The 23,071-nt window shown below is 49.3% G+C and overlaps 9 protein-coding genes across 9 annotated transcripts; 3 read left to right on the forward strand and 6 right to left on the reverse strand.

Moving 5' to 3' along the window:
* Positions 1-901: 901 nt before the first annotated feature.
* Positions 902-3,979, forward strand: SPT16 (FACT complex subunit spt16; the record flags this gene model as incomplete). Its single annotated transcript, XM_064898654.1, has 1 exon — positions 902-3,979. The coding sequence occupies one exon, from the start codon at positions 902-904 to the stop codon at positions 3,977-3,979; it is 3,078 nt and encodes a 1,025-aa protein (XP_064754611.1).
* Positions 3,980-4,384: 405 nt separating this feature from the next.
* Positions 4,385-5,604, reverse strand: LTR64_004308 (uncharacterized protein; the record flags this gene model as incomplete). The annotated part of the gene is made up of 2 exons (XM_064898655.1): positions 4,385-5,400; positions 5,451-5,604. The coding sequence occupies 2 exons, from the start codon at positions 5,602-5,604 to the stop codon at positions 4,385-4,387; spliced, it is 1,170 nt and encodes a 389-aa protein (XP_064754612.1).
* Positions 5,605-6,083: 479 nt separating this feature from the next.
* PMA1_2 (plasma membrane H+-ATPase) lies at positions 6,084-9,052 on the reverse strand (the record flags this gene model as incomplete). Its single annotated transcript, XM_064898656.1, has 2 exons — positions 6,084-8,477; positions 8,633-9,052. 2 exons carry the CDS (start codon positions 9,050-9,052, stop codon positions 6,084-6,086), a joined length of 2,814 nt encoding a protein of 937 aa, XP_064754613.1.
* Positions 9,053-9,910: 858 nt separating this feature from the next.
* LTR64_004310 (uncharacterized protein) lies at positions 9,911-11,479 on the reverse strand (the record flags this gene model as incomplete). Its single annotated transcript, XM_064898657.1, has 3 exons — positions 9,911-10,176; positions 10,224-10,428; positions 10,478-11,479. The coding sequence occupies 3 exons, from the start codon at positions 11,477-11,479 to the stop codon at positions 9,911-9,913; spliced, it is 1,473 nt and encodes a 490-aa protein (XP_064754614.1).
* Positions 11,480-11,589: 110 nt separating this feature from the next.
* LTR64_004311 (uncharacterized protein) lies at positions 11,590-12,216 on the reverse strand (the record flags this gene model as incomplete). The annotated part of the gene is made up of 3 exons (XM_064898658.1): positions 11,590-11,700; positions 11,798-12,043; positions 12,097-12,216. The coding sequence occupies 3 exons, from the start codon at positions 12,214-12,216 to the stop codon at positions 11,590-11,592; spliced, it is 477 nt and encodes a 158-aa protein (XP_064754615.1).
* Positions 12,217-12,960: 744 nt separating this feature from the next.
* On the forward strand, positions 12,961-14,528 carry CIT1 (citrate (Si)-synthase; the record flags this gene model as incomplete). The annotated part of the gene is made up of 4 exons (XM_064898659.1): positions 12,961-13,071; positions 13,122-13,936; positions 13,993-14,293; positions 14,340-14,528. The coding sequence occupies 4 exons, from the start codon at positions 12,961-12,963 to the stop codon at positions 14,526-14,528; spliced, it is 1,416 nt and encodes a 471-aa protein (XP_064754616.1).
* Positions 14,529-15,257: 729 nt separating this feature from the next.
* YHM2 (Mitochondrial DNA replication protein yhm2) lies at positions 15,258-16,313 on the forward strand (the record flags this gene model as incomplete). The annotated part of the gene is made up of 3 exons (XM_064898660.1): positions 15,258-15,477; positions 15,533-16,188; positions 16,242-16,313. 3 exons carry the CDS (start codon positions 15,258-15,260, stop codon positions 16,311-16,313), a joined length of 948 nt encoding a protein of 315 aa, XP_064754617.1.
* A 261-nt stretch (positions 16,314-16,574) lies between these two features.
* LTR64_004314 (uncharacterized protein) lies at positions 16,575-18,388 on the reverse strand (the record flags this gene model as incomplete). The annotated part of the gene is made up of 3 exons (XM_064898661.1): positions 16,575-17,802; positions 17,887-18,093; positions 18,144-18,388. The coding sequence occupies 3 exons, from the start codon at positions 18,386-18,388 to the stop codon at positions 16,575-16,577; spliced, it is 1,680 nt and encodes a 559-aa protein (XP_064754618.1).
* A 344-nt stretch (positions 18,389-18,732) lies between these two features.
* Positions 18,733-22,633, reverse strand: LTR64_004315 (uncharacterized protein; the record flags this gene model as incomplete). Its single annotated transcript, XM_064898662.1, has 2 exons — positions 18,733-21,983; positions 22,033-22,633. 2 exons carry the CDS (start codon positions 22,631-22,633, stop codon positions 18,733-18,735), a joined length of 3,852 nt encoding a protein of 1,283 aa, XP_064754619.1.
* Positions 22,634-23,071: the final 438 nt, after the last annotated feature.

Consider the following 23,071-nt stretch of genomic DNA (forward strand, 5'->3'; position numbering starts at 1 on the left):
CCCCTTCATCGACTATGATGGTTGCAGATCCTGTGGTTGTGCCTGCAATTTGAGCAATGAGATCAGTCTTGACTCCGGAATCGTGCAATGCAGGCTGGAGTAGACTCGCATAATATGGATCGTCTTTACCCACTGCACCAAGCATCTCAACATCAATATCTTGCTCATTTTGGGAAAGGAACGAGGCACGTCCGCAAGCTGCAGCTTGATTAGCACCTTTACCTCCAGCATTGATATCAAATCTCGTGGCCTGGAGTGTCTCTCCAGCAGAAGGACATCTCGGGGTAGTGGTCACAAAGTCCAAGTGGATTGAGCCAATCACTCGTATCAGAGGTTTTGCCATGATCAAGAAGTTCACCAGGTAAAGATTTCAGAATGGCTGGACGCAATCATCAAGCATGAAATAGTGCCAGTCTAAAGAACAGTAGGAATGTACTTAGTTGAGGACTAGATTTTTACCCAACAGGAGCAGCAGTTTTAGACAATCATGACACACTTGTGCTCATGGAGGAATCTGTGCCGGTCATACAGGATCACCAACGTGTCTCCAAGTGAAGGCCATAACAATCCACGACCACTTGTGAAGACTTCTAGTGTTTGACCAGTTTGTAATGCACGTGACTTTGAAATGCGGATACTAGTGCCCGCAGACGCGACTTGTTGGTGGTGACGGGGCCTGTACAAGTTTCGCGATTTATAGACCATAACCCATTTCCCTTGTTCATTCCCTTCTCACACCTTTCATCGGGTTTCCTTTTCTTCTTCACTCGAGACTGTGCTGGATGCTTGATCGCGACCTGGCACCAGTACAGTACTAATCTTCCGCCTGTCATCGCCAGACAATTGAAAGCGCAAGAAGTAAAAGTCAAGTCCGTCGCTCGAAGCAGCGCAGGCTGCAATCATGGCCGATGCCATTCGTATCGAACCGAAACTCTTCTTCGAACGACTCCAGGTCTTGTTCAACACATGGAAAGCCGACAAGCGATCTGGGGATGCCCAATTTGGTGGTGCGGACTCGATCGTTATCCTCACGGGCAAATCTGAGCCTGAGAACAGTTTCGTCAAGAACAATGCCCTACACTTCTGGCTATTGGGCTATGAATTTCCTGCTACCTTGTTGGTCTTCACAACCACTACAGTATATGTAATTACGACAGAGAAGAAAGCGAAGCATCTGCAGAACCTGAAAGATGGCAAAATCCCGGTTGAGATCATGCCTATCGACGCGAAGAAACCAGAGACACGTTCAGAAGCCTTCGCCAAGTGTCTGGAAATCGTCAAGGGCGCAGGCAAAAAAGTCGGCACTCTTTCCAAGGTTGAAACAACTGGTCCTTTTGCTGATGAGTGGAAGAAGGTCTTTGACGAAGCCTCAAAAGATCTCGAGGAGGTCGACATCGCGCCAGGCCTGTCACAGTCAATGGCAAGCAAGGACGAGGAAGAGCTCAAGGCTGTCAGGACCGGCGCTAAGGCTGCAAGTGCCGTTATGGCGGATTACTGGGTCGATGAAATGCAAGAAGTCTTAGACTCAGAGAAGAAGGTCACTCATGCCAGTCTGGCTGCGAAGATCAATGCCAAAATCGACGATCAAAAATTCTTCAAGAAGCTGTCAAAGACCACATCTGATTTTGACAATCAGCACCTCGACTGGGCATTTGGTCCCACGGTACAAAGCGGTGGCCAGTACGACCTGAAGATGTCCGCTCAGTCCAACAACGACAACCTGCACTCGGGCTGTATCATAGCTGGCATGGGCTTTCGATACCGAACCTACGCCTCTGTTATAGCGAGAACATACCTGGTCGATCCGAGCAAGTCTCAAGTTGCAAATTACAAGATTCTTGTCGCCGCACATGACGCTGCTATTTTGGCTATGAAGGAAGGCGCTGCCTGCAAAGATGTTTACAATGCCGCTCTAGGCGCAATCAAGGCTAAGAAGCCCGACCTTGAAAAGCACTTTCCCAAGAACATTGGTGCTGCCATTGGTATCGAGTTGAAGGACGTCAATCTGTCTTTGAGTCCCAAAAACACTCGACCTTTGAAAGATGGCATGACTTTTTCGATCATGACAAGCCTCGCCGACCTCACCAACGACAAGCCACAAGACAAGAAAGGTACCAATTACAGTCTGATGCTGATGGATACCGTTCGCGTGACACGTGGTGAGGCCATTGTCTTTACTAAGGATGCACGAACCGACCTCGACTCAATTGAATTCTATTTCAACGAGGAAGAAGAGGTCAAGCCTAAGCAAGAGAAGAAGAAGCCTGGAGCCGGCGCGATTGTTACTAGTAATATCAAATCTAGCCGGACCCGTGGCGCCAATCGGACTGATACACACAAGGAGGAGGAAGAGGCACGTCGAAGAGGGCATCAAAAAGAGCTTGCTGAGAAGAAGCAACAGCAAGGTCTGGAACGATTCTCTGAAGCTACTGGTGCTCTCAATGGTGAAGACGAGAAAAAGTTCAAAAAGTTCGAATCATACAAACGAGACAGCCAGCTTCCGGCTCGTGTCAAGGACATGATTGTCTGGGTCGACGTAAAGGCTCTGACAGTTATCCTACCTATCATGGGTCGACCTGTGCCATTTCACATCAACACTATCAAGAATGTGAGCAAATCAGACGAGGGCGAATACACGCATTTGCGATTCAACTTTTTGTCACCAGGTCAGGGTGTCGGTCGTAAAGACGACCAGCCTTTCGAGGATCCAACGGCCCAGTTCATCCGTTCTCTTACTGTCCGTTCAAAGGACCAAGATCGACTGGCAGAAGTTGCATCACAGATCACAGAACTTCGAAAAACAGCCACGCGAAAGGAGCAGGAGAAGAAGGAGATGGAGGACGTCGTTGAGCAAGAGAAACTTCAGGAAATAAGAAATCGAAGACCTATCCGACTATCTGACGTCTACCTCCGACCGGCACAAGACGGTAAGCGTGTACCTGGTGAAGTCGAGGTTCACCAAAATGGTCTGCGCTATATCTCTCCTATGCGGAACGACAACGTCGACATTGTCTTCTCCAACGTTAAACATCTTTTCTTCCAACCATGTGTTGGTGAACTGATCGTCCTGATCCACGTGCACTTGAAGAACCCAATTCTGGTTGGCAAGCGAAAGACTAGAGACGTTCAATTCTATCGTGATGCCACCGATATGGCATTCGACGAAACGGGCAACAGAAGACGAAAACACCGCTTCGGTGATGAGGAGGAATTCGAGCAGGAACAGGAAGAACGACGACGAAGAGCAGAGCTTGACAAGCAGTTCAAGTCATTCGCCGAAAAGGTATCAGATGCTGGTCGGGAGTGGAACATTACGGTGGACATTCCCTTCCGTGAGCTCAGCTTCAGTGGTGTGCCTCACAGAAGTAATGTCCTCATGTCTCCTGCTACCGATGCATTGGTGCAACTTACCGAGCCGCCATTCACCGTCGTCACACTCGAAGAGATTGAAATAGCTCATCTGGAGCGTATCCAATTCGGCCTCAAGAACTTCGATCTAGTCTTCGTCTTCAAGGACTTCAACCGACCACCCATTCATGTCAACACCATTCCAGTCGACCAACTAGAACGTGTCAAAGATTGGCTAGACAGTGTCGATATCGCCTACACCGAGGGCCCACTAAACCTCAACTGGAGCATGATCATGAAGACTGTCATTGCCGACCCACATCAATTCTTCAAGGACGGAGGCTGGTCCTTCCTCAATACAGATTCTGACGATGAGGACAAAGACGAAGAGTCGGAAGAAGAAAGTGCATTTGAGGCAAGTGATGAGGACCTTGCCGAAAGTGAGAGTGACAGTGAAGATGAAAGCGATTTCGATGACGATGCCTCCGCTAGCGACGATGAAGGCGACGCAGAAAGCGATCTGAGTGAGGAGGGCGAGGATTGGGATGAGATGGAGAAGAAGGCTGCTAAAGCTGATCGGAGTGGACCGGTCAAGGAGGAAGAGGGAGGTGCGAAGAAGAGAAAGCGTTAAGCATGGCCAGAAGACGACAGGTAGCGTCTTCAATGAAATATGTGGGTAGGGTCGTAAGGGCATGATGTCCCACACTTTCCTGATGGGAATTCGCACGGGTTGAGCTTCATGTGCTCTGCAACTTAGTGGTTGCAATTCGACTTTAGTAATCGTCCATAGTGTATTTTGTGCCACCATATTTGGATCACCGCTTGGTTGTCTTCTCTACAATCACAATCGTTGCCTCTATCTGTGTCATCTCCTTGCAATCTAGGACGCTCAAGGCTTCTCCAACATGCCTAATGTAACATCAGGCGATTGCCAAGGGTCCCAGCAGGTGGAGAGCATGATTTCTCGTTGTTAGAGGACGAGGAAAGCTCCCAGAAATCGATGGAACACTATGCTGTACATATCCGTCCAGGCTGCTCAAGGCAATATTATATACTTTTCCAAATGCTTGGGTACCGCGTTTCTCAGACCCTTTGTCTCCAACCATTTCTGGCTGAACAAACGATCAGCATACCTATAAGCACCATCACATAATATCGTGACGACTGTGCTTCCAGGACCCATCTTCTCTGCGACCTCTTTCGCAGCGACGACATTCAACGCCGAGCTCGCACCAAGATATAATCCTTCCTCGTCTAAGCAGCGATAAACCATTTCTATACTCTTCTCGTCTGCGATGTTTAGACTGCCGTCTAATTCCTTGACTTCGTTCTTGAGGTTATCTGTGACGCGACCTTGGCCGATACCTTCTGTTATGCTTCCGCCGGAACGTTCGTTCAGTTTTCCGCCGGATTGTATGTAGCTGTGCAGGACGCTGCCGGGTGGATCTGCGAGAAAGCACTTTACTTTGCCGTTACTGACATCTTTTAGGTATCTTGTCACGCCCGCAAGTGTGCCTCCTGTGCCTGTGGCGCAAGTGAATGCGTCGATTTTTCCGCCCGTCTGATTCCATATTTCGGGACCGGTGGTTTCAATATGTGCTCTGCGGTTCGCGACGTTGTCGAATTGGTTTGTCCATACTGCGCCGTGTTCCGGGTCCTCCTTCTGTAGCCGCTCTGCATGCCGTTTCGCCTGCCAGTTGTAATTTTCTGGGTTCTCAAATGCTACTGCCGGCACGGGGTATACTTCTGCACCTAGTAACCTGAGCAGATCGATCTTGCCTTGTGATTGTGTGTTGGGCATGTATATGACGAGCCTGTAGCCTTTCGACCTGCAGACATGTGCTAGTCCAATACCTGTGTTTCCAGCAGTACCTTCGACGACAGTGCCACCCGGTTTGAGGAGGCCACTCTCTTCAGCATCTCGTACGACATACAATGCCGCACGATCCTTCACACTTCCGCCTGGATTCTGGAATTCGGCCTTTCCCAGTACGGTGGCGCCAGTTTGTTTAGATAGAGTATGTAGTTTTATGAGAGGTGTGTTGCCGATTGCTGTAAGAATATCTTAGTGACTGATGCTTTTTGACCATATCTCTACGTACCTCCTGTGAACGAGTCTACATAGCCTTGTGCTTGGGAGACTCGAATGCCATATTGATTTACTTTCTCTGCGGCTGGCGCCGCATAGTTTACTGTTGCTTTTCGTGCTGTCTGTGTACCGAATCGACGAAGAGATGTACGTGCTACGTTGGCCATTGTTAGGAAGTGAGTATCAGAGTAGCCAGAGTCTAGCATACAGTCGTACACATAGTTCGAGTCCATGAAACATCTCTCACAATTACTCGCAGCTCTGGAAAATGTTGCACAAACCAGACAAACTCGATGATGCCATCTTCTCGTGCCCACGCCTTCGTGTTGGGTACCTTTTCCGGTCGATAAACCCCTATGCTCGGCTCAAAATGCTGACGATAGGCGCTATTATAAGCAATCGTCTGATATAACAGCTCATGCACAGAACAAGATCTCATAACACTGGCAGCGCATGTCAATGCATCTGAGCCAATCTCAATATTATCGTGTTACGGTTCTGACGGAACCTGCTAATAACTTTTCGTCGCGGCACAAGGGGTATCAATAGTCTAATGTCATTCACTTCCGCTCTTCCCAAACCCGCTTAATCCAAAATCCGTGGTATCATGTCATCCGCCTTAACTCATGGTTGTGGCTGTGCCCCTTTAGGACACCTTCTCGTGCTGCGTGCTGACTCTCTGTAAAGTCGTCAGGAAATTCTCCAGCTCCTTCCTGGTGAACTTCGCTGTGCCCCTAGGTGTCTTCTTTCTGCTTCCGAAATGTACGAACCTGTCGAATGTACGATTGTTCTGCAACAGGTAGTATACACCTGCCATGACGCAAAAGACACCGAAACTGTATAACCATATCCTGACGACTGCAACAACGCTCGTCCGTTCGCCTCCAACGAACCAGCCGAAGATGCAGAACAATGTAGCAAGAGAGTCGACTAAGAGTATGGCTCCCGTAAGCTGCCAAGACGGCATCGATGACCAGAACGGACCATTAGCCCTTGTGATGAAAATCAGCCAATTCTCCGACAAGCAGATCTGGAGGAAGAGCATGGCATCACGGTTGCCATGGTTCTGGGCTATGCCACTATCATCGCCTCCCACCAGCAAGGTACCAAGTGCTATCCAGGTACCGGCTGCAAGGATCAGACCCAGCAAAATTGACATGGCCCAGAGCTTAGGCAGATTCCATTTGACAGGACTTGGTGAGTATGGTGCATTGTCATAAGCAATAGCTAGCGTAGCAATGTCGGCAAAGATAGCAATGAACACAGTCAGCTGCAAGTTGAGTGATCTGTTTTGAATTGCAATCCAGAGTCCGAGAAAGATCTCCAGGTGCAAGGACAATGCAATGCGATAGACAATGTAGGCGTACATCCGGTGGAAAATTTGTCGAGATGTTTTGATGGCGTCAATGATAGCTGACAAACCAGGGGCCAGGAAGACGATGTCGGCAGCCGACCTAGCAGCATCGGAGGCACCTTCCACGGCGATGCCTGTATCGGCTCTTTTTAGAGATGGCGCGTCGTTGACACCATCACCTGTCATTGCTACCAAGTACCCACGCTTCTGCAGGATGTCCACGACAGTGTATTTGTGTTGTGGAAATACCTCAGCAAAGCCGTCAGCAGCCTCGACAAAGTCGTACACTTCGGAGCCGGGAAGCTCTCCTCCTCCAGCAAGACCAAGCCGCTCAGCATCGAAGATGTTGGTGCCTAGGCCGAGTTGACGGGAAGTCTCACGAGCAATACCCACAGCATCACCTGTAAGCATCTTGATCGATAACCCAAGCTGTTTTGCATCTCGTACCGTCTTTGCTGTATCGTAACGTGGAGGATCGTGGCACGGCATGATTCCGAGAAGCTCCCATCGATTGTCCTTCTGGCGAGCGATACCCAGAGAGCGAAAACCTCTCGTAGCAAATTCAGCTACCTTATTCTTGTACGCTGTTTCGATGTGGACAGGTACCTGATTCTGTTCTTCGACAAGCTTCAGCACAAAAAGTGGCGCGCCCTTGACACAGGTGATGCGTTCTCCTTCGGGTGATTCTACCACCGCGCAAACCTTCTTCGACACTGGGTCAAACGGTGCGAAGGACAGACATCTGTACCTCATAAGAAGAGCTTTTGCAGAAGGATAGAATTTCAGAGCTTTGAGAAAGGCCTTATCAACAGCATCCATGCCTTTTGCCTTTCTCGAGGCTGCCAAACAAGCTGTAAGCATGAGCTCGTCTGCTTCAATACCTTGGACGCAATAAGGTTCGTGTAATGAGAGCTTGTTCTTGGTGAGAGTGCCTGTCTTATCTGAGCATAAAATTTCGACACCTGCCAGTGATTCGATTGCCGATAGCTTTTGAACTATTGCTCGCTTCTTCGCCAAGTAGGCAGCTCCCACAGCCATGGTAGTGGTGACGACAGCCGGAAGACCTACAGGGACACCAATAACGGTGATCGCAAGGACGAATCTCAGGATAGTCACGATGTCGTTGCTTCGATAGAAGCTAGATATGAAGACAACAAGTAATGTGAAGATAACGCCCGCCAATAACACAGAGCCGATGCCATTAAGAACTTCTGTGAAATGACCGCTTCCACTTGATGCTTGGTTGACAAGAGCCGCAGCCCGGCCGACGAATGAATGATCACCTGTAGCTGTAACCACCATGCGACATGTGCCACGCTTGACGGCGGACGAAGCATAACATGTGTCACCAGGATACTTGTCAATAGCAAGTGACTCTCCAGTAATGGACGACTGATCAACCTGGACAAAAGCATTATCCGAGACGAGACGACCATCAGCTGCAATGATAGTGCCTTCTTCAAGCTCTAGTATGTCACCTGGCACAACCATTGGGGCCTCTATCTCAATGGTTCGTCCTTCGCGTAGTACAACAGCTTTCAAGGCTAGTGTCTTTTTGAGCTCTTCGACGATGGAACCGGCTTGAAACTCTTGCACGAAGCCAACGACAGCGTTTAGAAGCAAAAGGCCACAGATGACGCCAAAGTCAACGTATTGCTGAAGGCCAGCAGCAAGAATAGCAGCCGCCTAAAATTCATCTGTCAGCAAGTCCTCCATAAATAATAGCAGCTCGTGGCAGATTAGGACAGCGAGAATGCTAGGATCGGCGAACCAGGACCTGTATGGCTGGGAGCTTCTGAACTGAATGTGGAGGAACATCAGATATTCCATAAGGTACTTACCTCCATAACGAATTGTATGGGCCCAACAAAGTACATCAAGAACTTTAGAAACAGGTTCTCCTTCTCTTCTTTCATCTGATTAAGGCCATATTTCTTCCGTCTTGCGTTGACTTCAAAATCTGACAGACCGAAGCGTGGATCTGTCTGCAGAAACTCTTCGGGCACACTGTTGACACCAAGAGCTTCGATCTCTTCTTCGACTTCCTCATCTGGGTCCGCAGATTCCAGCTCTTCGATTAAGGCATCAAGGTCATCTTCTCCCAAATCTTCATCCTGTTCGGTATCCTTCTTCTGCTCCTCAATGTCAACTATAGAAACTTGTGCTTGCTTCTCGTCTAAGAAAGTGACGCCTCTCTTCTTTGCTGGAGGTGTTCCTGTCGGAGCTGAGCCAGCAGTGCTGGCATTAGAATAGGCGGGCATGATTGAAACAGAATTGGATTGTGATATGGGATTTCAGTACGAGTGGGCAACTGCTTGCACGGTGAGGCAGATGACTTTCAGAGGATACAGGGTTGACGCGTCGCGAGAATCGGACGATGCAAGCAGCTCTCGCTCAAGTGTTCTCGTACAATATATGCTGGGCGTATAAATCAAGTCCAAATAGCATAATGCTACGGCTGCAATCAATCAATGTATATGATGGGGCCGTAGAACAAGAAGAAAACGCAATATTATAAGCTCTGTTGTCAGTGATTACTGCAAGAAGTCGGCGCATGAAGTTCAAGTTGTCAGGTGGGAGTTTACAAACCCATAATCGGCAAGAGCCAGGATGAGCAGGCGGGACTCGAAGACCACCAACCCTTGGCAATCGCGTGAGAACTGCCCAACTGGCCGGAGGTGTCTCCGCCTCGGCGCGAAAGGTGCCAAGCACGGCAGTGGTGGCAGTGCAGACCAATGTTCAAAAAAGTCAAGCATGGCCATGTGCTACACAACCCACCGATATTATGCACGCAGAAGATCAGCAAACCTCGACATCGGAACAAGTGGTCGATATTGCTCTAAGCATCGCGTGTATGTGACGATCAATATAGACACGTGTAAGCCTGAAGTACAGGACGTGATCATTGTGCATTCAGCCGCTGGGATGCTTCCGATGAAAGGCCGCCGCCATTACCTGCACAAAAACTATGTACCACCACCAACCCGTCGTAGCTAATATACTCCTGCCCCTAAGCACGACAATAACACACATAACTCCATGAATGCAAAGTTGAGGACATGTCGTACGGCGTCACTTTCCTTTTGTTGTGGCGCTCCAGAAGCACCATTCAGACTCTATCATTGGCCTCCCTTGTCGCCGTCCTGGTTCTGCTGAGGGAAGGGAAATGGAAAGCCAGGCGGCATCATGGGCATCCCATTTGGCATCATTGGAAAACCCATAGGGAAGGGTATCATGTTCGGGTTGCCAGAGCTCGAACCCGGTCGGTCATCTCTTTGATCGTCGCCGAACCGACGATCGTTTCTTCCTACGGGTCGGTCGTCCCTCCCTGAGGATTGCGGACCTCGTCGACCACCTTGGTCGGTAGGTATTCTCTTGCTCATGGCTACCTTTAGTTAGCATCGTGTCGATGGGCGAACTCTGTCGACATACCTTTGGATGAAACACCTGCACCGATTTCAATGTCAGGCTCTTCAACGATCATACCCTCCTGAATAGGCTTGCCACCAGTGCCACCATATTCTGCGCTGACCATCCATTTTCGGTCTGCATCGGTTAACCGATACACAGGAATTATGCTGACACCTGTTTGATAGTCGCTACAGTCTCGTGGCCCAAAGCCAACGCCCCATTTGGTCTGCAAGCTGTTAGTACTCGAATTAGTCCAACATGTATGTCTTGCTTACTCGTAACTGCGTGGACCCGTCTCGATACTCCTCCATACCGTTGCGTGCAAGTTCAGCATCTTTGCGGTTGATCATCTTGACGAATGCATGCCGCTTGTCGACATTGACGATGCAGGTCTGCACAATGCCGAATCTCGCAAACAATGATCGCAGGTGTGCTTCGCTCGAGGTTACACCACCAACGAAGAGTGTTCTACTAAGGACCTTGATATTATCCTTTGGTAGGTTGTGATCCCAATCGATGTATTTTTCGCCAGGTGGGGGCAGATCTTGCTCAGGTGGTGTGGGACTTCGGCGTCTGCGACCCACTGGGCTACGTTGACGGTATTCATTGCCTCGTCTATCGCTGCCATTACGAAACCGGTCGTTGACAGGACTACCGGGTCTACCACTCCGACGACCATAATCTGGAGAACGTGAACGGCGTCGACCAGTATCAGCAGGAGACCGTAAATGGCCATCTCGATCACGTGATTGGTCGATCTGGCCGAAACCTGGGATAGGCGGAGGAGGAAACGGCATGCCGCCCTTACCAGCCTGATTTTGCATATTCAATACTTGCAACGTAGCAGCCCATTGATCTGGCGGAATGCCTTGCTGTGCCATCAATTGTACCAATTGAAGTGTAGCTTGAGCATCTGGCGCTACTGCAGGAGGATTGGGAACAGCTGGAGCTTGTTGCTGCTGGGGGAAAAGAGCAGCTAGAGGATTCGCAGCTTGATTGTGAGCAACTTGAGGCTGCGTTCCATTGTTCATGCCCGCCATGAGAGCAGCCAAAGGATTTACATTTTGACCTTGTCCTTGGTTTACAGGTGTGGTCGACTGTGGTACAGCATTTTGTAACCCCAGCAAGGCATTTAGATTATTTGAAGCAGTGGCTGGCGTGACAGGCGCAGCAGAGACGTTAGGCGCCTGTTTGGCCGCCAAAGCCTTCAGGGACTCTAAAAGAGAAGATGCGTTTTGTGTTGGCGCAGCGGCTGGTGCTGGAGTTGTATTAGTCATGACAGTGTCCTGACCTAGTGGTACAAAGCCTGGAGCAGGAGAGTTGATGGGGGTGGTTGATTCTGCGTCTTTATATATGGTTAATAATTTTCATTGGCAGGATTGAAGGTTCACACACTGTTTGAGGGTGCAGCATCGAGCTGACTCTTGATACCTGACAACGTGGCAGATGGGAAGGTGCTGGATCGTTCCCAGATCTCCACAAGCTTTCTAATCTTGGGCTACACAAAGACTTTGGTCAGTACGAAGGTGCTAGCATTCGAGACATGCGGAAAGACAAAGTCGATACTCCAAGCAATACAGGTGGACGCGGCATACCTTTTGATCTTCAGGCGCAGCACCGATAATGTCTGTCATCAGTGAGGGTAGGAGTTCAGTAACTCTATGAACGCCGGCAGCAAAGGTACCGTCAGTCGCAGAAGGGCCGACTTGTTGGCCAGATTTTCTGGCTTGATCTACCCATTGACGAGTCACAGAGTCTACAACGTAGAGTACGCCGAGTTTATGTGTGCCTGGAGCCTTCTTGAAGTGTGTATAGATTTTTCCAACGAGAACAGACTCGGACTGTAATCGATTAGTACAAAGTCGGTCTATTGAATCGGCATGAGTTGACGTACTTGTATGTTGGCTGTACATAGGGTTGTGAGAGCATTGATCTTTGACCCAGATACGCCAGGCGGTTTGAGGTGCAGCATAGACTGCAGGACAGCGTCCAGCTCAGCTACGGCTGAGGACATTGTGCGATATGCCACCTGTTACAGTACGATTCCAAGATACTGGTAGGCGAGATAGTCACGTCGTGTATAGAAACTGTACAGTTTGTACAAAGAAGAGAAGGGTCCTCTTCTTGAGATAGTATCTTCTAGTCCTCTTATAGTGGCATGCGAAGCATTCACTTTGTACTGCTAGCCACGCCTTGATCTTTCAACAGGGACGGTGATACTACAGCGCAGTACAGACCGAGTGCAGGCGGTGGTGGGTGTGAATCAAGGTCGATGCTTGTTCCAATGCAACTACGCGACAATGGATCGTGGCAGTCTTTGTCGCGCAGTGAACTTGTGGTGCTAAGACAATTACAAAAGATCGGAGGACGATATCGCGAGACGCAGGTTCGTACTGAGGTGTGAATTCTGATGGGTTGAGATCTTGAGAATGATAGTAACAATGTTAGAAGAGATTTTGATCTGATGCGGGTTTTTGAGATGGCAGTCGCAACCGGGACAAACTCTAATCACGTGAATTGCGGAGGCAAAGAGCAACTCTGCCCACTGTGTTTGCTCGGTCCCCGTTGGTTCGGGCAAGCTCGTCTCAAATTGACGTCGGAGCTGCAGAAGCAGGAGCCACTTCCCCCGAAGCTTCAGGATTACGAAAAAAGAGGTGCTTCTCCTTGACCTTATCATCCAACAACCTTCCTTCACCATCCAGCCTTCGCTTCCCTTTCACTTGTGCTTCGATTCTTGTCTTCGTATTCAGCACTTTCAATGGCTTCTTCTCTTCGATTGGGAAGCTCTTTGCTTCGCTCTTCCACGGCTCTATCGCGACCCGTTGTTCAGCAAGCAGCATATACTGGTGTGCGATGCGCCAGCTCAAAGGTATACTATATGACGCTATGCTGGTACTTAGATACTGATTCCTCTGATAGTCGCTTAAAGAGACCTTCGCAGACAAGCTCCCTGGCGAGATCGAGAAGGTCAAGAAGCTGAGAAAAGAATATGGCAGCAAAGTACTAGGAGAAGTCACACTTGATCAAGTCTATGGTGGTGCTCGAGGTATCAAGTCTTTGGTCTGGGAGGGTTCGGTCCTTGACTCTGAGGAGGGTATCCGATTCAGAGGCAAGACTATTCCAGAATGCCAGGAACTTCTTCCTAAGGCTCCCGGCGGAGAGGAACCTCTACCTGAAGGTCTCTTCTGGTTGCTCTTGACCGGAGAAGTCCCATCCGAGCAACAGGTTCGCGACCTATCTGCCGATTGGGCTGCCCGATCTGACCTACCAAAATTCGTTGAAGAGCTCATCGACCGCTGCCCAAATGACCTCCACCCTATGGCTCAGTTTTCAATCGCCGTGGTTGCGTTGGAGCAAACCTCTGAATTCGCCAAGGCATATGCAAAGGGTGTCAACAAGAAAGAGTACTGGGGCTACACATTTGAGGACTCTATGAACCTCATTGCCAAACTCCCAACCATTGCCTCGAAGATCTACCGAAATGTCTACAAGGATGGCAAGGTTGCTGCGATCGAGAAAGACAAGGACTTTTCTTACAACTTGGCTAACGGTCTTGGCTTTGCTGACAACCATGACTTTGTTGAGCTGATGCGTCTGTACATGACCATCCACTCCGACCACGAGGGCGGCAATGTCTCCGCTCACACCACTCACTTGGTCGGCTCAGCTTTGAGCTCTCCTATGTTGTCCCTCGCTGCCGGTCTGAACGGTCTTGCCGGTCCACTCCACGGATTGTAGGTGTCAACCAATGTACAACTGTTGTCGAACCGGAAACTAACATGTCTTACAGGGCAAACCAAGAAGTCCTCAACTGGTTGACAAAGATGAAGCAGTCGATTGGCGATGATTTGAGTGATCAGAAGATTAAGGATTACCTCTGGGACACTCTGAACAACGGCCGCGTTGTTCCAGGTTACGGCCATGCTGTCCTTCGAAAGACTGATCCTCGATACATGTCTCAGCGAGAGTTTGGTCTCCGAAAACTGCCAGAAGATCCTATGTTCAAGCTCGTCTCACAGGTCTACAAGATTGCTCCAGGTGTTTTGACTGAGCACGGAAAGACCAAGAACCCATACCCTAACGTCGATGCTGTAAGTTGGCCGTCACATTCACAGAAACCTTACTAACATGTGTCAGCACTCTGGAGTCCTCCTCCAGTACTACGGATTGACCGAGGCTAACTACTATACCGTCCTCTTTGGTGTCTCCCGAGCCCTTGGTGTACTACCACAACTCGTCATTGACCGCGGTCTTGGTGCACCAATCGAACGACCAAAATCCTTCAGCACAGAGGCATATGCCAAGCTGGTTGGAGCTTCTTTGTGAACGTAGCGGAGAGTGCTTGTTGTAACAGGTCTCTGCGCATACATTAATTTACTAGATTCGTTGAGGCTATAGGGAGCATGAATTTGGATGTCGGTTCTGATCCACAGAAGAGCACTAGCTTTGTACTGTGAATATTCGAAATTAGCGAGCGATGGTTATGCTAAGTAGTGTCACGAAGTACACGCAAATGTTGTTCTGTGACCTTCGTATCCCGTACCGCCAGTATAATGAGACCTCAATATGACGGCTAGTGCCCGTCTTGAGGTTTGTTGAGCACTGTCGGGCTGGAGCCTCAGCAGCCGCTAGTCAAATCGGCGAGAATATTCAGGCATGCCACACGAATGGGGCTTTGCAGAAAAGGAGCGTTCCGGTCTTCAACAGGCCATATTTAGCTTTCTCTCGGATAGCTGACTCTCATCCAAAAGTTACGGAGTACTTGTAACAGGTTGGAAATATCCAAAATCGGACATTTTCTCGATACCCGAATACTGTGCTTGTTGCCGGTTTACAGATCGCACTGCAGCTTTCATTGTTTGTCGTTGTTTGTGTTTCTTCCATCCACTACTACCATATCCCCCTCGTCGCAACCTAACGTGTGTGCCAGCTTGTGCAACAGGAAGTCTCGCAATCTCAAGCAGTATCCCGTGTCTCGATTGCAGAGCAAAGTAGGCGACAAGACCTTACAACTCCCTTGGTCAGGGTAGACAATACACATATTAGGTACCCACGATGTCCAACCAGAACCTCCTGACAACCCCGGCGCCGGGCTACATCGAGAAGAAGCCTGTGAAATTCAGCAATCTCCTGCTGGGTGCTGGTTTGAACATGTTTGAAGTCACAACGCTCGGTCAACCTCTAGAGGTCGTCAAGACCACTATGGCTGCGAACCGAAGCGACGGCTTCGTCAGCGCCATGTCGCGGGTATGGGGTCGAGGTGGTATTCTCGGATGTAAGTCAAATATCACAATCAACGTGCTGAGCACACTCTAACACATTACCTGCAGACTATCAGGGCCTCATCCCCTGGGCCTGGATCGAAGCCTCAACAAAAGGCGCCGTCCTCCTCTTCGTCGCATCCGAAGCTGAATACCGTGCGAAAACCTTTGGCGCAGGAAACTTCACAGCCGGCATCACAGGCGGTATGGTCGGTGGTCTCGCCCAAGCCTACGCTACAATGGGTTTCTGCACATGCATGAAGACGGTGGAAATCACACAGCACAAACTCGCTGCTCAGGGCGTCAAGCCACCGAGTACATGGGCGACATTCGCGAATATCTACCAAAAGGAGGGTATCAGAGGTATCAACAAGGGTGTCAATGCCGTCGCTATTCGACAAGTCACGAACTGGGGTTCACGATTTGGTCTCTCTCGACTTGCTGAGACTGGTATTCGCAGGATGACCAACAAGGAGCATGGAGAGAGGTTATCTGGCTTGGAGAAGATCACTGCTTCAGCTCTGGGTGGTGGTTTGTCTGCGTGGAATCAGCCGATCGAGGTCATTCGTGTGGAAATGCAGAGTAAGAAGGATGATCCGAATAGGCCGAAGAACTTGACGGTCGGCAAGACGCTGAGGTATATCTATGGTCAGAGTGGTCTTAGGGGTCTCTACCGAGGTGTTGCGCCTCGAATTGGTCTTGGTGTTTGGCAGACCGTGTGCATGGTACGTTTTCTCGCTTTCATTTCCTCCCTGTACCAGTAACTAACAACTTGCAGGTTGCGCTCGGCGATATTGCTAAGGAGTGGGTCGAAAAGGTGACTGGAGAAGCTGTTACTGCTAAGCACTAAAAGCGTGGCGTTGGAGGGAACACAAACAAAAAAGCACATCTTATTTTACCAGCTCCAGTGTTGGGACTCTTCTATGTTCTTTCTCTGTTAGGGAATGGTTGATACCGGGCAACAACGGTGTTGATGTCGATTTGCATAGACTAGGGTGAGAAAGTAAAGGCGCGGCTATGGCATGGTGTTATTCGGAGTGCACGAAAATATAAGCTCTATTGGAGCACGCTGAATTTTCTGGTGTGTTGCGTGTGTTGCCCACAGATCCGACTATCTAGATCTATCGTCCCCATATATGACATGTCCATCGCTACCATGGCTCTGCTGCCTCGTCAGAAACCTTCGGTCTCTTGATCGAGAAGGGACTCTCAGCTGTTCTAGATCTTGCAGCTCCTTGGGACTGCCGTTCTCCTCGTCCCAGATACCATCTTTTTCTAGTCTCGCTACGTTCTTCTCCTCTTCCTTAGTATCCCTGTCTGCTTCCGACTTCTCCACCTCCACGCTTTCATTACTCTTCTTCCCCCATCCGCCTGACCATCCAATCCACCCTGTCTCGTGAGGTCCTCTCGCCATCACAACAAGAAAGCTGAATGCTACAACCGCGACACCCAAACTCCCACTACTTGTCCACCCTCCATATCTCTCGTATATTTCGTTGCCAGCACTAGTACCCGTGATTTGTCCCAAGAACGTACACAGCATGAACACAGTATTGACTCGATTTCTCGCGTCTGTAGCCACGCCGTAGATAGCGCTTCGATTGGCGATTTGTGTGATTTGTAGACCTGCGTCAAGACCGAAAGCTTGTATTATGGGGCCAGCGAGGGTTAATGTGCCTGTATATGTGCCTATGCAGCAGCCGATGAGATTGACCCCTTCGCCGACTAGGACTGAGTAGAGTGGTATCTTGAGGGGTTGGATGAGGTATTTTGCGTACAGAGGGCCTAGGAATATGCCTGCCACACCAATGAGTCCGAACAGGCCGATAGGGGTGGGAGGCAGTGAATACGGTGGTGATGAGAGGAGGAAAGTCAGTGTTGTCCAGTAGCATGTAAAGGCGCCGCTTGTACAGAAGCTGATCAGACCTGCTTGCACCAAAACTGGGTGGCGGAATGCCAACTGTAGGATGCTGAAGAGCAGCTTCGGGTACTCCTTTACAAAAGCTTTGAGGCGATTGCCTGGTGGAAGGGGGTTGGTGCTTGGATATGCCGGCATGAACAGGTACAAGGCGATGAAGATGGTGTATTGAAGGCATAAAGCGATCCAGTAGATGTTGCGCCAGGCTGTGTATTGTGCTACCACGCCAGAGAGGATGCGTGCTATAACGATACCGAGGAGGTTGCCGGAGACCACGATGCTCAGTGCCAAAGGGCGTCGATTCGGTGGTGCCAGTTCACCCACTAGAGGAAGCATGATCTGTGGTGTGACTGTCGTGATGGCAGTTACGAAGGTGATGGCAAGAAAGATGGTGAATGAAGACGTGACGCACAGCACTATCCTGTGAAGTTGTCAGCTTGGCGAGCCTCATTGTTGGAAGGTGGTCGTGTAGGTATGAGTGGTTGGTAGTGACCGAAAGACTTACCATAATGTCGCCGTGAAGAAGACAAGAATGAGGGTGTATGGTCGTCGAGGAAACAGATCGCCCAAGGGACAGATGAGCAGCAGTCCAACAGCATAACCGCTCTGGGCTAGTGTAGGAACTCGCGAGACCTCGATATAGGAGACATTGAAGTCCCTAGCCAATATGTTCAGGATTGGATGGTTGTAGTACAGGTTGGCAACGGTGAACCTGTACAGCGAATGAGCGTGCTGTAGTATATACGGGACGTGCTTACTAACGCTCCAGCAAAAGCAAAGAGCACATTTTGAAATAGCGAGAACTGAGGTGGACTATTAGGGTCATATCTACACCATGGTGGTGTCCAAAATATCTTCCCAAGCAGGATTCGTGTTTTGCTCGTTGGTATTGGGTTGTTCTTGTCCTCGGGGGAGATAATGTCCGGTGAGCTCGGACTGGGTGAATCGTTGGCAGGTGTCAATGTGCCTTTTGGTGCCTGTAAGACATCGGCATCATTTGTTCTCATTTTCCGGGAAGAATTCGTCGAGAGTATCGCAGCACACTATCAAGAGAGAAGCCATCTGTGTTCGACTGCGAGTACACAGTTTGTGGTGTTAGATTCACTCACTAGTGGTCGGAATAAAAGTGTCCGTCCATATCCCGAAGCGTCGGGCCCACTCCGATGTGAAGCGGATGGCAGCTCTTCTTTCCGAAACTTGAAAGCTATACACTTTAGTCTCTCATCTCAAAATACTGTGTTGTGAGAATGTGAAGCAACGCACATATACATGAGGAGAACAGCATCAAAATTCCGCTGTCACGTGGGAGAGGCTGAAAGTTCTATATTGAGCAGACTTAGAGACCACGCGTCTATACTTGTTTATCTAAACTCTGAGCAGCACACATCTTGGTATACAATCCGTTGAGATCCAGTAACTCAGTATGTGTACCCATCTCCACTATCTTACCTCCCAGGAAAACACATATCACGTCGGCATCCCGTATAGTTGACAATCTGTGAGCAACAGCAAACGTAACCCTACCACCTTGACTCGACGCTTCGGTAAGAGCCGCTTGGACTATCTTCTCGGACTCGGTGTCTAAAGCACTGGTGGCCTCATCCAACAGCAGGACTTTAGGGTTCCTGATCAAAGCTCGGGCGATAGCGATACGTTGTCTTTGACCGCCAGAGAGCGAAAGACCACGCGAGCCGCACATCGTCGATAATCCTTCAGGCAAAGACGATATGAACTCCCAGGCATTGGCCTGCTTGCATGCATCGATGACCGCCTCTTCAGTAGGTCTCTGCGATGCGTCATTGTTGGGATCACCTAGCGCGATATTCTCGCGAACTGTATCCTGATACAAGGTTGGCTCTTGCTGAACAAGACCAATGATCGATCTGTACAAGCGTGGCGACTGTGATGCTATATTCGAGGCCACTTTCGAACTGTCCAGGGTAATCATGCCGGTAACAGGATCGTAGAAACGCTCCAGCATTGCCACAATCGTACTCTTACCGCAACCCGATGCTCCAACGAGAGCCACAAATTGCCCGGGAGAAGTCTTTAGTGAAACACCACGTAAGACTTGTGCATCAGGTCGAAGAGGGTAGGAGAACTTGACATCGTGCAACGTTAGTGCTTGCTGGTCGTCAGGTGAAGGACCGTTGTGCTTGTTTTCAAGCGTTTCGCTCATGACAGGCTGTAACTTTCGTATCCAGAAGATGTAGTTCGCACCACTCTTAGCTTTCGTGATACTGGTGCTCCAGCTGAAGAATTGAGATGCTGCTTGACCACTGAAATAAGTACCGACAAACGTAATGTAGAACTGCTTCTGAGTAATTTCACCATTCATCAGTAAGGTGCAACCATACCAAAATCCTAGGGCCAAGAAGAGGAACTCCACGCATTGTGTCAAGGAGAACCATATGTATATGTGCAGCACCTGGGAAATAGTCTTCCGAACGACATCTCGTAGTCTCTCCTCGAAGTGCTGCAAGGTTGTCTCTTCAAGAGCTAGAGACGAAACTGTTCTGATGTTAGTGACTGCCTCTCCTGCGAGAGCTGCACTGCTAGCATAGCGCTTGGAATTGTCATTCTGCATCTTCAAATCAAGCCGCATCCTGATAATGCCCGACACGACAAGTGGTGGCAATCCAGCAAAGACGACGACCAGTCCGAGTTTCCACGAATATGCGATAGCAAGAGAACAACTAGCCAGCAAGTTCACAAGGCTCACGAAAATCAAGGCGATGTTGAAGCCCATAAGTTCGGTGATCGCTTGCGGATTGGACGACAACCGACTTGTAATAGCACCCACAGTATTTTCTTGTCGATCGAAGAAACGCATGTCTTGTTTCAACACCGAATCAAAGAGTTCTCGTCGGTATCGGTGCGTCATCTCTTGCACGACAGTGTTCGTAGACCAACCCATCATCCCATAGCAGAACAGATTGCCGAGCGCGACGACGAAGAACATCAACGCGAAGAAGTTGCCCCGATCTGTACGCTGTGGTTGAGGAAGTAGAAATACATCCAGAAGATTGGAGAAGAGGAGCGCTTGAGCCGGATACGTAGCACCTCCAATGATGCAGCCAATTATCGTAATGATATAGGGTATGGCGAGGGTTTGCTGCTCGATGATAAGTTTATATACTACTTGAACCATGCTGACAGGCTTTTGCAAGTCGTAATTGTCCCGATCCTTTTCGGCCTCTACTCTCTGAACATCGTGGCTAGGGATCTTGGTGAGTGTCTTCTCGAGTCCGAGGCTATGCGATCCTGATCTCGAAACCGAGTCTTCTTCGTCTTCGTCGTCAGTGTCTTGCTCAGCCGCTTTGCCCAGATCCTGTATCTTGACCAACTTTGCATATGCACCGTCTTTAGCCAACAATGACTCATGTGTGCCTTGCTCGATGATGCGACCTTTCGACAATACAACAATGTTGTCGGCTGATTTGATGGTGGCTAGTTTGTGAGCGATAACGATTGTTGTACGTTGCTTTGCAGCTTTGTCCAGTGCATTCTGTACGACACCCTCTGAATGCGGATCTAACGCACTGGTGGCCTCATCCAACAGAAGGACTGCTGGCTGTGAAATGACACTGCGGGCAATGGCGATACGTTGTTTCTGTCCGCCAGATAGCAAACCAGCACGCTCTCCGCATTCCGTGTCATATCCCTGAGGCAGCTCAGAAACGAAATCATGAGCATTCGCAAGTTTGCATGCTTCGATGACCAAGTCCCGTTGTTCGGCCTCGGGTGCATGCTCCCACCTGGTACCCACCAGTCCGTGTTTTACATTTTGGAAGACAGTGCCCATGAAAAGGGTTGGCTCTTGTTGTACTAGCCTGATGTTGGTCCTGAGCCATCGTGAATTCAAGTCCCTTATCGGCCGACCATCTAAAGTAATGCTGCCACCATCTGGATTGTACCACCGTTCTAGTAGAGCAACAATCGTGCTCTTTCCGGATCCACTGGCGCCCACGAACGCTGTAACCTTACCAGGAGGTACTTCCAACGTGAAGTCGTGTAATACAGGTGCATTTGGCCGTGTGGGATAAGTGAAACTCAAGTTCTTGAGTTGTATATACCCTTCAATCTTCTCTGGTTTGTCCCCATGCTGTGACAATGGATCGATTTCGGAGACTCGATCAATAGCTTTAAAAAGTACAGATGCTGCTGAAGTCGCGCTAGTGAAAGTGATGATGTTTGGGGCGAGTTGAGTCAGACTTGTCGCTGCAACGACAACAGAGAAAAGCACTGTGACCACAGTTCCAGGGGTTGCAATCTCCCCAGAGTTGTACATACGAAGACCTTGCCAAAACGCAAGGGCAAACCCAGCATAGACGAAAAAGAACTCGCTGCTAAAGAGAACCATATAGATTGGCGACTTTTTATCCCCTACTCGATGTGCTTTCTGTAAGAACTCATCGTATTTGGCTACCAGTTTTGGTCGAGCCCAAAAAGCGTGGACAGTTCGCATGCTTGCGATAACGTCTTCTGCGAATGATCCGGCTTGGCCATATGTGTTTAGGATTTCGGTCTCGTAACCTGCATCAATACCTGCTGTTATTCCGGTGACGATGATGATGGCAGGAACTATGCAAACGGTGACACCTGGACAGCAGCCTGTTAGCTTGTGTCTGCCAATACAGATATTACACACCTGTCAGCTTCGCGTTGGTCACAAAAGCAACAATGAATGCTGCAGTGAAGGCCGAGGCGGATTGTATGGTCAGGCCCAACTTCTCTCCAATGCCCTGCTGAATCATGTTGCCGTTTGTGACAATCTGAGCTGACACTGAACCATGATTGCCTTCATCGAAAAATGCTACATCTTGAGAGAGTGTAGCTCTCAGATATCGGCGTCTGAGTGATCTTGTGATCCTTGTGGAAGAGACGGTGTAGCCCACAGTATAGAAATACGTCAAGACAAACCTAGCAATGGCTAGATACACGAAATAGAGAGCGTACTGGTTGATCGATCTGCGAAAGTCGGCTCTCTCGCCAGATATAGTGAAGTTCTGGACAGATGTAACAAAACCACCAAACACGACATTGATCAATGCCAAAGAGGCGCCAGAGGCGATGGCAGCCAGGGCACCGATTCCATTGAGTATCCAATCCCATTTATCAGAGTATGCGAAGATTCTGAGGTAGTCCTTGAAGCCAGCACTAGGTTCTTTTGTCTTTTCATCCTGCTGGTCCTGGTCAATATCAATGGCTTGTGGCTTCTCGTTAAGTGGCGTGATCTCTCGCTCGGTCATCGTTGTGGCTATAGTTTGTGTGAATGCATCGAGAAGTGGCACAGAATGACAAACAACTATATACTCATTGATGTCTCGATCGTGTTAGTGAGCTATTCTCGAAAAAAAAATTCCGCCTGATTCGCTATGCGCGGCACGCGTGGTCAACGATGGTGCGAGCTTATGATAGTACTAAAAACGTATTCGCATGTCTGAAATACGGAAGCTCAAGCCATCCCACGAGTCCTCTCTCTTGGCTTACTGTACTTGTATCAGTGGCACCTGCGAATAGGGTAATTGCTCGAGACCTGGAAGACGATGATTCTTGCATTTTTGTTTCGCCCTATCGGCTACATTCTCAAAATGTATGTGCATACAACCACTTTCAAACTTCACCGCAAAAAGAGTGAAAACTTTGCCGGATTTCAAGCAGCTCCAAGCTTGTTTTAGCGGCGTTCA

Source organism: Lithohypha guttulata, assembly GCF_036872675.1.
Source record: "Lithohypha guttulata strain CCFEE 5908 chromosome Unknown scaffold_3, whole genome shotgun sequence".
Taxonomy (NCBI): Eukaryota; Fungi; Ascomycota; class Eurotiomycetes; order Chaetothyriales; family Trichomeriaceae; genus Lithohypha; species Lithohypha guttulata.